Below are 16,198 nucleotides of genomic sequence, written 5' to 3'. Positions count from 1 at the left end.
AAAAGCTGAGTAAGAATTCAAGGTACAAAATTCAAACCCTGATACCAGCACAAAAAAAGAAAACAAAAGGGTTAAAATTATAATTTTACATGCCTAAGAAGCTCGATTTTGGAAAACACACGAGAATGAATAAATTAAGAGGATATATGTAACCTAATTAAATTTTAAATTGCAGATCAATATATCATGACTGAGTATATATTATATAGATTAAATAATTTTCACATTGCAATTTTGAATAAACAACTCTTTGTAGCATGTAGCAAAGTCGAAATATTTTCAAATTTAATGCTGATTTCAAGCAACATTTGATAAAACAATTGCAAAATACAAAATAATTTGGTTATTAATGTAACCTGGTCAGTAGTATTTTCTAGCCCCTTGAAAAATACTCAAATATTTTAGTTGCAATGAGTATTTCACATTAAGGAAAAATGTAACCACAAAATTTAATCAATATTATAAGGTACATAATATAAATTAAGTTTCATTTTTTCAAAATTAAAATTGTCAAACCAGAATACCTCCTTCAGTCCAATCCCATAGGTTTGGGGATCACAATTGGATCTCAAATCAAACTTCTTATACAGTTGCTTGGCTAGGTGTCCATGGCAACCCTCTGCAAAAATTGTGACTTTAGCATGAAGCTCTAGTCCCCTCTCAAATGTTGTCTGAAAAGCAAAAACAGGTTAAATGTGAACATTTGACAATTTATACTCATGTCCTGGTCAGTTTTAAGTTGTGTTATGATTCAAGTACATAGTGTAAATATATATTAGAAGTAACTCACAATGGAACTCCTTACTTTGTATAATTAATATATGATAATAAAAAGAAATAAAACTAAGAGTACTGTTGAAAATGGAACTTAATTTAAATTTTATCTCATGTCTTTATTAGAAGAAAAAATGATATTAAAAAACCTCTTTATTAGCTGGGTGCTGGTGGCTCAGGCCTATCATCCTACCTTCTCAGGAAGCTAAGACTTGGAGGAATGAGATTTGAAGCAAGCCTGGGAAGGAAAATCTGTGAGACTTTTTTTTTTTTTGGTTGGTTATGGGGCTTGAATTCTGGGCTAGGGTGCTGTCCCTCAGCAATTCAGCTCAAGGCCAGCGCTCTACCACTTAAGCCACAGTGCCACTTCCAGTTTTTCTGGTAGTTAATTGGAAATAAGAGTCTCAAGGACTTTCCTGCCTGGGCTGGCTTTGAACTGTGATCCTCAGATCTCAGCCTCCTGAGTATCTAGGATTACAGGCGTGAGACACTGGTGCCTGGCTAGACATATCTTCACATAACCACCAAAAAGCCTGAAGTAGAGTTTTAGCTCAAGTGGTAAATGTCAGTCTTGAGTGAAAAAGCCAAGTGAGAGAGAGGACCTGAGTTCAAAAGCCATGTTACTGCCTCTTACCAAAATAAACAACCCTCCAAAACAAATGAAAATAAAGTGAAATGGCATTTTCTCATTGTTTCTGATTTTCTATATTGTATGAATCAAAAACTTTCTTGGGAATCATGCTAGAAAATGTTTATTAATAAAAAAACTATAAAAATAATATGTATATCCATTATTACATCGATAGAATCACACTAAACATACTCTTCAGCTACTTGCTTTTTTTCACTTGAACTTTTCCCCTAGTGTTAAAAACTAAAAGCTACAATGAGAGCTAGACAAAATGCAAAAAGCCTAGCACTCAGGAGGCTGAAGTTACTAAAAAAAACAACAACAAAACAAACCCACAATAATCAGGAAACCTCTTATAAAGTATGTCTTTTTTTTTCTTAGAAAGCAAGAGAATTTTTGAGCTTTATTTTATCTTTAAAAATATTTTTATTAGCCAGGCACTGGTGGCTCACGCTAGCTATTCAGGAGACTGAGAACTGAGGATCACCGTTCAAAGCCAGCCCAGGAAGGAAAAGTCTGTGAGACTCGTATCTCCAATTAATCAGAAGTGGCACTGTGGCTCAAGTGGTAGAGCACTCACCTTGAGCTGAAGAGCTCAGGGACAGTGCCTAGGTCCAGAGTTCAAGACCCACGCATATAGTAGCTGAACAGAAGTTTTCATTGTGACCTTCTATATATGCTTACAATGTATCTTGATTAGATTCACCTCCCCCTTCATCACTCTCCTTGATCCCCAGCAGCCCTTCTTAAAACAATTTCAACATTTCATTTTATAGATGTAAATAAAGTATTTTGACCATATTTAACCCTCCATTCACATTCCCTTCTCTAAATGGTATCACTTTCAGACAATTTGTTTTACATTCCTCTCAGATTTAAAGTGTATATTAGTGTATATTAGTTGTATTAGTAGTATTTTACACAGAACAGATACAGTATTTCAATCAGATTAGCTCTCCTTCCCTCTTCTCTCACCTATTATTTGATAGCTTTCATTGTGTTAAGTTATAAAGCATATCTTTTGTGTGTGTGTACTAGAGATTGAACTCAGGGCTGGGGGCACTGTCCTTAGCTCTCGCTCAATATTAGCACTCATCACTTATGCCACAGCTCCACTCTGGCTTTTTGCTGGTCAACTGCAGATAAGATTCTCTTAGACTTTGCTGCCCCAGCTGGCTTTGAACCTCAGTCCTCAGATCTCAACCTCTTGAGTAGCCAGGATTACAGGTGTGGGCCAACAGGGTCTGGAAGCATTATCTTTTTTGATTTTTTAATTCATATCTGAATGCATGTATGTACACAGGTAATCATATAATTAATAGGTTTACATTGATATGTGTCTCCTTTATAATTGCTTTCATATTATAAAGTGATTTGTCTAAAGCAATGTACAACAAACATTACCTTTTTTATTTTTTACTGATACTAGTGCTTGAACTTGGCATCCAGTGCTCTCACTCAGCTTTCTTACTCAAAGCTAGTTGGTGCTCTAGCATTTGAGACATGCCTCCAGCCCAATTAAAGCATTCATTTTTATTGCTTTAATAGATTCCCCCAAGCTTTAAACCAAGTTTCAGTAGTTGAACCTTTATGTCGCTGCAGTGTTTCACTACTGTTTCTGTCAGTTCTGGGGCTTGAACTTAGGGCCTGACACTGTTGCTAAGCTTTTGTGCTCAAGACTAATACTCTACCACTCTAAAAGTGGTAAGCTATGGCTTAACCACAGCTCCACTTCCAGTTTTCTGGTGGTTAATTGGAGATAAAAGTCTCAAGGACTTTCTTGCCCAGGGTGACTCTGAACCTTGATCCTCAGATATCCATCTCCTGAATAAGTAGGAGTACAGGTTTGAGCCACCAGTGCTCAGCTATTTTATTTTATTTTTTTTTTAATTTTTGGGTCCGGTTGTGGGGCCTAAACTCTGGGCCTGGGTGCTGTCCCTCAGCTCTTCAGCTCAAGGCTAGCGCTCTACCACATGAGCCACAGCGCCACTTCCGACTTTTTTCTTTTTGCTTATGTGGTGCTGAGGAATCGAACCCAGGGCCTCAGGCATGCAAGGCAAGCGCTCTACCACTGAGCCATCTTCCCAGCCCAGCTATTTTTTTTTTTTTTTTTTTTTTTTTAAAGATTTGTTTTAATAGATGAGATCAAGCCCCAGTACAGGCACTAAAAACAAATAAAAAAGGATCTTGGGTCGCAGATGGCTCACACCTATAAGCCTAGCTATTCAGGAGGCTGAGATCTGAGGAGTGCCGTTCAAAGCCAAACAGGGCAGGAAAGTCCGAGAGACTCTTTTTCTTTTTTGGTCGGTTGTGGGACTTGAACTCTGGGCTTGGGCACTGTCCCTGCACTCTTTAGCTCAAGGTCCACACTCTTTAGCTCAAGGTGAGCGCTCTACCATTTGAGCTACAGTGCCACTTCTGGTTTTCTAGTGGTTTATTGGAGATAAGAGTCTCACAGTCTTTCCTGCCCTGGCTGGCTTTGAACGGTGATCCTCAGATCTCAGCCTCCTGAGTAGCTAGGATTACAGGCATGAGCCACTGCCCCTGTGAGACTCTTATCTCCAATAAACCACTAGAAAACCAGAAGTGCTGCTGTGGCTCAAGTGGTAGAGCACTTGCCTTGAGCTGAAGAGCTGAGAGACAGCAAGAGGCCCAGAGTTCAAGCCCCATGACCAACCAAAAAAAAAAAAAAAAAAGGATCTTGGCCAAGCTGGTCTCAAATTTTGACAATTCAGTTCTTCCTTCCTAAGCCCTGGACTACAGTAACCATGCCCATCTTCCTTTATGCTTTTATATATGACTAAAAAGCTATGTATTTATACATAAAAAAGCATAGAACGTAAGAAAATTTGCACAAAAGGAGAAAAATACTTAATAGTAGAATCTGTGTCTTGTTGCAACATTAAATAAGTTATTTATAAGTTACATTATTTATTTTTATGTTACATTATTTATTTATTTTTATTTTATTGTTGGTTGTGGGGCTTGAACTCTGGGCTTGGGTGCTGTCCCTGGGCTCTTCAGCTCAAGGTGAGCACTCTACCGCTTGAGCTACAGCGCCACTTCTGGTTTTCTAGTGGTTTATTGGAGATAAGAGTCTCACGGACTTTCCTGCCCAGGCTGGCTTTGAACCCTGATTCTCAGATCTCAGCCTCCTAAGTAAGATTACAGGTGTGAGCCACCAGCGCCCGGCACATTATTTAATTTCATAAGTAGGTTATCATAATGTAGAAAACAATAACTTTTATACATGAAAAATAATATTCTTTTGTTATTATGAAATAATCATTGTTTGTAAACCTAGCTATACATCAGATCCTTAGGACTTGTAAAAAACAACTTGTTGGTCTCTATTGCAGGACATGGTGAGCCCCTAGATTCAGATGATTCTGATGCAGTCAGTTAAAACAGTAGAAGGAGCCCTGAAAGGCAGGACTTACAAGCTTTGCCACTTGCTTTCTAACCTGGAAGTAGTGAGAAGTAAGATCTGTGGGAGTAGACTGGACTTCTAATTTGGTTCAAGAGCAGCTGAAAAGAGAATAAACTATCAGTAAATACTGATACTGGGGTCCTAATAAATACCTGGTACTGTGCCAGGCATTACAGTAATCTTCTATGACCTCTGTCTGTCCTTAGTTTATAATGTAATTAGGAAGAGAATAAACGAACATAAATAGATAATGCATTGATCTTTATTTTGATTTTATTTCAGGTAAGCAAAATACTTCTTGTCTTTTCCAAGTAGCATTGACAGGTGAGAGCTCCATATTGTAGAGTGGCTTTCCTTTAATAAAATTTTTTTTTGGTGCCAGTACTGTAGCTTGAATTTAGGGCCTTGAGTTTTCTACATTTTAAATTCAGGACTTCCATCTGTCTACTTTTGGAAGGAGAGGAAGGCAACCAGTTTTACATACACTAAAATATTTTGGTCTGTTCAAATCAGGTCAAAGTCTATTAGTATTTACTTACTGATAACAATGTAAATACTGTCCCCAGGTGTGGAAATTATGGAGGTGGATACCCAGGTCACTGAACTGCTGTAATAATGTAACAACTTATGAATTCTCTTATTAACTGAATAAAATAAAATCTTTGACATTTGGTTTTTTATTTATATGATTCAAGTTTTATCTTTTAAAAAATATTCTTACAGGACGGATTAGAAGAAACCTTAGGTCTCCTTGGCACAGGCTGAGATTTTCTTAATAGAGACCCAGAAACACAACAAATCAAAGAAAGGTTGGACAAACGGGATTGCATGAAACTGCAGAGCTTCTGCACGGCAAAGGACATAGCTAGCAAGCTCAATAGAAAGCCCAGAGATTGGGAGAAGATATTCACTAGCCATACAAAGGACAAGGGTCTCATATCTAAAATATACCTGGAACTCAAAAATTAAATCCCCCAACAACAAATCTTCAAAGAAACAACTGCCCAATAAATAAGTGGGCTAAAGACTTAAAGAAAAACTTCTCTGAAGAAGAAAGAAGGATGGCCAATAGACACATGAAGAAATGCTCAACCTCCCTAGCCATAAAAGAAATGAAAATCAAAACAACATTGAGATACCACCTCACTCCAGTTAGAATGGCTATAACCAAGAACTCTAATAACAACAGATGCTGGAGGGGATGTGGACAGAAGGGAACCTTACTGCATTGTTGGTGGGAGTGTAAACTTGTTCAACCACTTTGGAAAGCAGTATGGAGGTTCCTCAAAAGACTCCACACAGAGTTCCCCTATGATCCAGCAATCCCACTTTTGGGCATTTCCCCAAATGATCACAAACAAGACCACACTAAAGCTACCAGCCCGACTATGTTTATTGCAGCATTATTTACCATAGCTAAGATATGGAACCAACCCAGATGCCCCTCAGTAGATGAATGGATCAAGAAAATATGGTATATATACACAATGGAATTCTATCCCTCCATCAGAAAGAATGACATTTCCCCATTTGTTAGGAAATGGAAAAACTTGGAAAAAATTATATTAAGTGAAGTAAGCCAGGCCCAAAGAAACATAGGTCCCATGGTTTCCCTTATTTGCAATAATTAGTATATGTCTGAGACAAGCAGAAACGGTCAGATAAGTTGATGTTAGGCGAAATGAACCCCAAGATAAGGGCTCAAATGTTTTTTCTGTCTTGCGATTGTTTCTAACATATTTATAAGATTATTTCTTTGTTGCTTTATATGTCCCTCTCCCATCATATAACCCTTGTTTTCACTGTATTTGATGTTGATATAATTTGTGGAGGGGAAGGGAAAAAATAAATTGTTTAGATAGAGATACAGGTCAACCCATTGCAACAATGAGATATACAAGTCGTTATGTCGTAAAACGAACTTTACAACTTTGGTGGGGGAGGGGGAGGACCCGGTGGGGGAGGGGTGGGGGGAGGAGGATGGGAAGGGGAAACAAAGGAAACAAAGGGGAAACAATGCTTAATAAGAAATGTACTCATTATCTTGCCCATGTAATTATAACCCCTCTGTACAATATTTTCACAATAAAAAAAATTAAAAAAATATTCTTAGGTTGAAGAGCCCATGGCTCACCCCTGCAATTCTAACCACTGAGGAGGCTGAGATCTGAGGATCATGGTTAAAAGCTAATTCAGGCAGGAAAGTCCCTGAGATTCTTTTCTCCAATAAACTACTAAAAAAAGCCAGAAGTGGAACTGTGCCTCAATTGGTAGAACTCTAGCCTTGAGCAAAAGAAGTTCAGGGGACAACCTACAGGCTCTAAATTCAAGCCCCAAGACCAGCGCCCTCATGCGAGCACAGGCGTGCACACATGTACACACAAACACAAATCTGTTATATATTATAGAGGAGTCTTTAACATCCATTTTTTTTGTTTTTATGCCAGTTCTGGGGCCTGAACTCTGGGCCTGAGCACTATCCCTCAGCTCTTTAGCTCAAGGCAAGCACTCTACCACTGAGCCACCTTCTGAGCCCTAACATCCATTTCTTGCATGGGGAACAGGGAAATGCTTCTCTCTTTTTCCTTTTCTATTTTAACCCTGTTAAATTAAAATCCTTGCTAAAAAAGAGTGTCATAGTTTCTTATTGTTTCTATATTCAACAAAATAATAAAAATACATATTAATATATTTTAAACCCCACATAATTAATGTCGAGATTATCACAAAGCCTAAATTATTGAGTTTGAGTTGTTTCTTTTTTACTGGTCAGTTTTTTAAGCACATAAGTATTAGGTTTACCTTTGGTGCACCATCCTTCTGTATGCCTACATCATTAGTAGCAATTCCCTTTACACTACCATCTTCATGAAACAGGATCTAAAAACAATAAAAACAAATTTATTGCCTCTTCAGGATTCATACTAAGCATGAAAAACAGTCCTGGATTTCTTAGAAAATGAACATATTCTTTAGATTTACAGAAATAAATCTTTGAAATATTTAAAAGATACATGTTTTTATGTTATTCCCTTCCAGAACATAATAAAAGAACTCAAAGAGAAGGAAATGAAATTAATGCCACAACTTTGATGAGAAGGAAAAGATGAGACTATTAAGAGAGATCACTAAAAAAACCTGGTAAAATGAGGTAAAAAGTTTACTTTAGTAAAGATGCTGAAATCAAGGCCAGAAAATCTCAATAAAGCTTATGTCTCAAATGCATTAACATTCCTTATCCAAATAAAAAGACAAAAGAGAAAACAAAACAGAAGCTAAAGATAGTCTAGTGGATTTTACATTTGGAGCAAGGAGAAGGCGGAAAGTATGTCATATTCTTATTTTTTTTATTATAAAGATACTGTACAGAGTGGTCACAGTTACAGGAGTAAGGTAATGAGTACATTGTTATCCCCTCTTTTGTTTCCCTTACCATCCCTTCCCTCCCCACTTCCTCAACTCCTCCCCGCCCCTAAGTTGTAAAGTTTGTTTTCAACAGTGTCTTGTATATCTCATTATTACAATGGGTCAACCTGTATCCTTGTTTTAGCATTTTGTTATTTCCCTTCTCCTCCTCAAACTAGAAAAATGTATATACAAGATGCAGGGCACCAGTATCAAATACAGTTACAACAGGGGTTATACCATAGGAGGAAGAACATATAAAAGAAACAAAAAAAAAAATCATTTAGTGCATTAAAAACAACAGCAACAAAGAAAAAACCTCGTGTCCATATCTTAGGGTTCATTTTGCTTAGCTCCTCTTATATGGTCTTATGTACATAGATTTAGACCTTTTCTATTTGTCTGGTAAGATTATCCTACACATAGACTAGCAAATAAGGGAAACCATGGGACCTATGTTTGGGCCTGGCTTACTTCTCTTAATTTTTTGTAAGTCTTTCCATTTCCTAACAAATGGGGCAATGTCATTCTTTCTAACAGAGGCATAGAATTCCTGTGTGTGTGTGTGTGTGTATCACATTTTCTTGATCCATTCATCTACTGAGGAGCATCTGGATTGGTTCCATATTTTAGCTATGGTGTACAATGCTGTGAAAAACAGTTGTGCTGGTAGCTTTAGTGTGGTCTTGTTTGTGATCATTTGGGTAAATGTCCAGAAGTGGGATTGCTGGATTGCAGGGAAGCTCTATGTGGAGTCCTTTGAGGAACCTCCATACTGCTTTCCAGAGGGATTGAATAAGTTTACATTTCCACCAACAATGCAGTAAGGTTCCTTTTGGCCACATCTCCAGCATCTGTTGTTATTAGATTTCTTTTCTTTTTTTTTTTTGTCAGTCGTGAACTCTGGGCCTGGGCGCTGTCCCTTAGCTCTTCAGCTCAAGGCTAGTGCTCTACTACTTGAGCCACAGCACTGCTCCCAGCTTTTTCTGTTTATGTGGTGTTGAGGAATCGAACCCAGGGCCTCATCATGCATGCAAGGCAAGCACTCTACCTCTGAGCCACCTTCCCAGCCCATAGATTTCTTGATTATAGCCGTTCTAACTGGGGTGATGTGGGATTTCAATGTTGTTTTGATTTACATTTCTTTTATGGCTAGAGAAGTTGACCATTTCTTCATGTGTCTATTGGCCATTCTTATTTCCTCTTCAGAAAAGTCTCTCTTTAAGTCTTTAGCCCACTTATTAATGGGGTGGTTGTTTCTTTGAGGATTTGTTGTTGGGGGGTTTAATTTTTTGAGTTCTAAATAAGATGACCAACTATACTACTCTTTAACCTTTATTTCTGTTCATGTATGAAAAATTTTTGGGGGGAATAGAAATGTATGAAATATACACTGGAATCACATGACAAGGAGCAGAAGACTGAAAAGGTAAAATAGGGTACAGCAATGAATATGGAATGAAAGAGAGCCGGAGTCTGGATCAAGGTACTAAACAAACACACAAACTGACCCAAGGATCAATCTGATTTGCTCAGACCACATTGATGATGATCATTAAGGAGTTGAGGAAAAGATGAGAGGTAGAAGAGACTGTACATATAGTCAGATAGTGAAAACAAGGGGTCCTGCAAATTACCTACCTGTGACTTTTGACACTGATCCGAGTCAAGAATGTTTAACAAGGAGCAATGCGAAATCCCACACTGGGGTCCAAAAACCCAAATGCTTATGTATGGGCTGGGAAAACAGAAATTTGTAGCAAAAAGTACAATACAGGGACATTTATGTTTTATTTCAATTAACAAATGTAAATTTTAAATTTTCCCTGATGTCAAAGACATAAAAGAAAGAACTGCTTTGTACACCTCACTTTTCTTTCAGTACTTCCTCTGCCCAACTTTGGCAAATTCTTTGTTTTTCTGAGATACATGTAGACTTTAAAAAAGCTAAATAAAGCACATGCGTTTTTGTAACCCAGAAAGATCTCTTTGAGGCAATCACTCTGTGCTATAAACAAAGAGGATGCTGTCACCCTGTTTTGTAGAAGTTTGGACTAGTTGTTGACTTCAAGTTGTAATTTGCAGCTTATCAAAGAGCACAACTTTTATTTCTCTTTTGTGTAGTGACAATTAGCATATATGTAATAGACTGTACCTTGCCTGGCTACTAAAAGAACTAATCTTCATTCTTGGCCTGTGACATTCATTGGAGTCTTAATTTAATGCTTATTTAGTAATAAATCTTCATTCTTTTTCTTCTTGCAATTTATGGAAAGGATTCTCCTGAGTTGGCAGTAGATTTCATATATTATCTTTCTAGGCCAACATGTTATTAGAGGGAACTAATGAAATAAATGCCTAGGATAAAGAGGACAATAGTTCTGTTTCACACCAAGCTTGAAGTAGTACATTCATTATAAGTACCACTTTATAAAAGGAATTGAAAAGGAACATGTTCAAAGGAGGACAAGAATACTGATGAAACTCAAATTATATACTATCATGGTTGAAAGAAATGAGAAAATTTTGCCCAAGAAAACAAAACTCCAGGGTAAAGGTGGGAAGGAGAAAGCAGAACATAACTCAAACTGGAAACTGTCTTTGGAAGAGGGCACAGATTCCTTTTGTATAATATAAAACAGTAGGCAATTTCCATTCAATATAAGGAAAATTACCACAGATAATTTTTCTATTCCTTAGGGTATTATTCATAAGGCACAAAATCACTTGATGGGGTACAAGTACTCCTTGGATTATATCTCTTTCAAGGTTCTTCCTAATTTTGCAAATGTATAACCCTATGCCTTAAATTTTTTTTTTATTTTGTAAAATTCTTGTTTTAATTTACTGAAATGAGCTCTCCCCCCACAAAAGGGCAGGTACTACCTGACTTATGTAACTGTACCTTCTCTGTACATCACCTTTAAAAAAACAATAAAAAGAAAAACAAAAAAATTGTTTTATTTAAAAAAGAAATTACTTCTTACAAATACTAAAGACAAAACAAAACTATACAGACCTCAGAAGCAGCATAACCAGGGTAGACTTCAACACCAAGAGCTTCTGCTTGTTCTCCCATCCAGCTTACTAAATGTCCCAAGCGTACAATGTAATTGCCATGATTGTTCATTGGAAGTCCTAAAAACATAGACTTAATTTGTTATGTATAATTTTTCACAAAACATTTCAAAAACCATTAAATTAATTTGTATCTATGTGCATTTTTGCACAAATGTACAGGTTATCTTGATGGTTACAACTTCAACCTATTTTTTGTTTTGATTTAAAGCTCTAGTTTGTTAAATTAAAAAAAATTAAGCACTAAAACGAGTTACTGGATAGCTTAGAATACTACCATATTTCTAGACTGAAAGACAAAAGAACTAGTTTCCAGTTGTGCTTTTCTGTCAGATAACTATATTTTGGGGTAAATCCTTCAGATCACTGAACTTCAGTTTTCTCAACAGTAAAGGTGAAGAGTTCTTCATTAAAATATGCAGTTGCTTCCAGCTGTGGAATTCTATGGGTCTCTGAATATTTATCACAGTACTGTACCTGGAAGAATTGGCACAGGAATTCTGTATTTCTCTGTTAAAATTCCAAATCTGTCTTCTGTTACAGGAGTATTAAGTGGAGCCTTGAAATGAAAGAAACAGTTTTAGCTTATATCTTTAAGGGAAATATAAATTAAAAAACACAAAAGGGAAAAGAAATTCCCCTGTTCATTTTTTGAAAATCTTGTAACTGAAATATCTTCTCTGTGTCTTTTGAGATGAATGGCAATCTTTAAAAAAGCTAAATAAGACCACTGCCAGTTTTATCTTAGGAATCTATTTCTTGGGTTCCTCAAAACATAGAACCTCATGTCTACCTGTTTGTGAGAGTTTAGACTACAGGGTTAGCTTAAAGTCTGAAGTTCTGCTGGCTGAAAAAATTAGAGAATTTTTATTTTTCCTTTATATTATTAATAAATTCTAATTTTTTTTTTTGGCCAGTTCTAGCGTTTGATTGAACTCAGGGCCTGGGCACTGTCCCTGAGCTTTTGTGCTCAAGGCTACCACGTTGGGCCATAACTCCATTTCTAGCTTTTTGGTGGTTAACTGGAGATAAAGCGTCTCACAGCCTTTCCTTCCTGGACTAGTTGTGAACCATACTCCTCAGATCTCAGTCTCCTGAGTTGCTGAGATTACAGATGTGAGCCACTGATGCTTAACTTATAAAAACTTTTTTTAAAAAGATCAACTAGGGGCCTGGAAAGTTGGCTCAGTGGTAGAGTTCTTGCCTCGTATGCATGAAGCCTTGGGTTAGATTCCTCAGCACCACATAAGCAGAAAAAAGCCGGAAGTGGCACTGTGGCTCAAGTGGTAGAGCGCTAGCCTTGAGCTGAAGAGCTGAGGGACAGCGCCCAGCCCAGAGTTGAGACCCACGACCAGACCCCGCCCCCCAAAGGAAAAAAGATGAACTAGAACATGTAAAGTTAACGAAACCTATAACACAATAAAATTTAAGGATGAGAGAAAAAAAGTGCTGTACAATTTTGAAGCACCAATTATTTAGAGACCCTTTACAAGATCATGCTTTTCATAAATCCAATACATAATTATGACATAGAGAATTATATAAAAGTACAAGTTAATACCTTTAAGTACAAATGTGATGTCAGAACTTGTATTTTTAAATTATATTTATATGTATATTTACACATACACACACACACACACACACACACACACACACACTACACACACCTTACTTGAAAAGCATTTCCTGTATTCAAAAAAATCTGCAAATAGATACTGTAAAGATTAGACTTTGCATAAGAAAGAGCTTTTCATACCCCTTTCTCCTTCCAGTCTGGGAAGAGTTCTTTAAAAGCACCTGGGTCTAGGCAAGCCCCTGAGAGTGTATGAGCTCCTATTTGAGCAGCTTTTTCCACCAGACACACACGGATGTCCTTTTCATGTTCAGCAGCCAACTGCTTTAGACGAATAGCTGCTGAGAGCCCCGCAGGGCCTGCTCCAACTATCACCACATCGGCTTCCTCTGCAAATCTTTCCATATTCACTCCTGAGAGGTAAAATTTAAAAAGGATGAAAATTCTGGGGTTAATATGATACGATAAACCTATGATAAATTACATGCTGTTTTAGAATGCTTTACTATGTTTTGTTATTATTTACTTTTGTTGATACTGGCACAAAAATACTGGGGCTTGAACTCAGGGCCTGGGCATTGTACCTTAAGTTTTTTCACTTAAGGCCTAGACCGTACTACTTGACTTATAGCTCAACTTCTAGCTTTTCAAGCGTTAACTGGAGATAAAGGTCTCATGGACTTTTCTGCCTGGGCTGACTATGAACTGTGATCCTCAGATCTCAGCACCCTCAGTATCTTTATTATTTTAGAGTATACACTATGCTGTAAGTGTGATTTATAGATGTTTCTCTGTGCTTTTCATAATAATGCTATTAAGTTTATTATTGTATTAGTTCAATGTTCTCTTAGATTCTGTTTTCCATAAATCAACTTTTTAGCTTCAAAATTCATTATTATAAATTTAGCAAATATCTACTTAACTAAATAGAAAGAGTTAATAAGTTTGGTAAAGTCATATTATTAGGTATTTTAAAACTATCATAAAAATTAAAACATCACCATCCACAAAAGGATATAAAAGATCTAGAAAAATCTCAATATTATTGCACTTACCTTCCCATCGCTTGTCCTTATCCCGGGGATATATAGTATAGTGGGTAGTAATCTGAGGTACAATGGAAGTTGAAGACCATCTTGTAGCACACACAGGCAGATAACTTTTGTTAAATTTTAAGGCATGGAAGCAATGATATGCTGCATAAAAATTATGAAATTATAAGGATAGGATAATATAACAAACAAAAGCTGCTCAGAAACAGAATGTGATGAATATGCCATTTTAAATTAAAGACATGGTGAAATAAATAGAAAACTATTTGCAAGAAAGTATACACTCACTGTTCCTGTGTGAAAATCTTTCATCATTTTTTTTTTTTTAACCTGGTGCTGGTCCTGAGCCTTGGACTTAGAGCCTAGGTGTTATCCCTGAGCTCTTTTGCTCAAGGGTAGCACTTTTAGCTTTTTTTTTTTTTGGTGCTAAATCAGAGCTAATAGTCTCATGGATTTTCTTGCCTAAGCTTGCTTTGAACCTCAATCTTCAGATCTCAGCCCCATGAGTAGCTAGGATTATAGGCATGAGCCACTGGTATCCAGCTCATCACTGATTTTGATAAAGTCACCATTCCAAAGAATGATGGCATATCCATAAAATCTTTATTTTTTTCCCCACTGAGTATGGACTCATTAACTATTTTCAAACAAGTAGAGTATTAAAAAATGTAAATTGTACAGTAAATATGGCAGAAGCCATTTTAACCAAGTGACCAACATTATTTACTTATTTCTTTCTTGTTTTACAGTATATTATGATTTGAACTCAGGGCTTCAAGATTGCTAGATAGGTGTTCTATCACTTGATCCAGAGTCTCCTTCCCCTGCCTCAAGCTCATGACCAACTTTAAATACCATCAGCAAGGGATATTGCTATCACATATTCCCTGAGAAGATGCAATGAATGGAATTCTTCATCTCTGTGTTATACATCTTCAAACATCTTTAAATCTAAGATGGACAGTCATTCTACAAAATGCCTGATAAGTATGTAGCAAAAGTGTCAAGATCATGAAAGACAAGAAAAGAGAGAGGAGCTGTCACATTGATATAGATTAAAGGAGATATGTGAAGTCAAAGCAATTCAGTACTCTGGACAAGATCCTAAAGTAAAAAAAGGAAATCTGAATACAGTCTGTAATTAGATAAAAGCATTTAATAAATGTTAATTTCTTAGTTTTGATAATTATACTAAAGCTTGCAAAAAATACATGGGACTATATTATTTTTGCAACTCATCTTTCAGTCAAATTATTTCAAAATAGAAAAGTTGAAAAAAGGGCTGGGAAGGTAGCTCAGTGGTAGAGTGCTTGCCTTGCATGCATGAGGCCCTGGGTTTGATTCCTCAGCACCACATTAAGCAAAAAGAGAAAAGCCGGAAGTGGCGCTGTGGCTCAAGTGGTAGAGCGCTAGCCTTGAGCTGAAGAGCTGAGGGACAGCGCCCAGGCCCAGAGTTCAGGCCCCACAACCGGACCCCCCCCCCCCAAAAAAAAAAAAAAAAGTTGAAAAAAAGATCATGATATCAAATTAACTCAAAAAGATCAAAGACTGAAAAAGAAGAGCTAAAGTTACAAAACTCTTAGGAAAAAAATGTGCATATACATCTTCTGACTGCAAGTTAAGCATTTTTTTAATATAATCAAAATTATAAAAAAAATCTAGCACCTCATTTATGTTTCAAATGAAACCAAGTTAAAATATAACCTATAAGCAGTGGGCAAATGGCTCATGCCTGTAATCCTAGCTACTCAGATCTGAAGCCTGCCCAGGCAGAGAAGTCCCTGAGAGACTCTTCTCCAATAAACTACTCAAAAAAACTCAGAAGTGGTGCTCTGGCTCAAGTGGTAGAGCTAGCCTTGAGCATAAAGAGGCTCAGGGTGAGTACTCAGGCCCTGAGTTCAAGTCTCAGGCCCAGCAAACAAAACAAAGCAAAACAAACAAAAACCCCATAAAAATAGGAGAAACTATTCTTAAACCATATATTTGATAAGGAACTTGTGTCTAGACTATGAAGAAATATATCTAAAGATAAAACTTTATTAAAAAGTGGGCAAAAGAACTGAAATAGCCATTTTTCCCCCAAAGAAGCACATGAAAAGACTCAACAGCATTAACTATAGGAAATGAAAATCAAAACAATGAGGTATTATTTTATATTCACTAGGATGGCCTCATCAAGAAGATAGATTATAAGAAGTATTGGCGTAAGACAGTAACAGCTACAGGGTATGATGAATGCAGTAGGGGAAAAG

General features: G+C 36.8%; 1 protein-coding gene across 1 annotated transcript in view; it reads right to left on the bottom strand.

The window, feature by feature from the left end:
• The window catches only part of Etfdh (electron transfer flavoprotein dehydrogenase), a 30,666-nt gene that overhangs the window by 12,197 nt on the left and 2,271 nt on the right, over positions 1-16,198 (bottom strand). The window contains exons 2-7 of the mRNA XM_042668352.1: positions 13,950-14,090; positions 13,078-13,307; positions 11,796-11,877; positions 11,260-11,378; positions 7,638-7,715; positions 525-671 (exon numbers count right to left, since the gene is read on the bottom strand). Coding sequence (XP_042524286.1) covers positions 525-671; positions 7,638-7,715; positions 11,260-11,378; positions 11,796-11,877; positions 13,078-13,307; positions 13,950-14,090 — 797 coding nt within the window. The remainder of the gene's footprint in view (positions 1-524; positions 672-7,637; positions 7,716-11,259; positions 11,379-11,795; positions 11,878-13,077; positions 13,308-13,949; positions 14,091-16,198) is intronic.

Source organism: Dipodomys spectabilis, unplaced genomic scaffold (assembly GCF_019054845.1).
Source record: "Dipodomys spectabilis isolate Male_0828 unplaced genomic scaffold, ASM1905484v1 ptg000436l, whole genome shotgun sequence".
In the NCBI taxonomy this organism is placed as follows: Eukaryota; Metazoa; Chordata; class Mammalia; order Rodentia; family Heteromyidae; genus Dipodomys; species Dipodomys spectabilis.
This window is presented reverse-complemented; position numbering and strand designations above follow the sequence as displayed.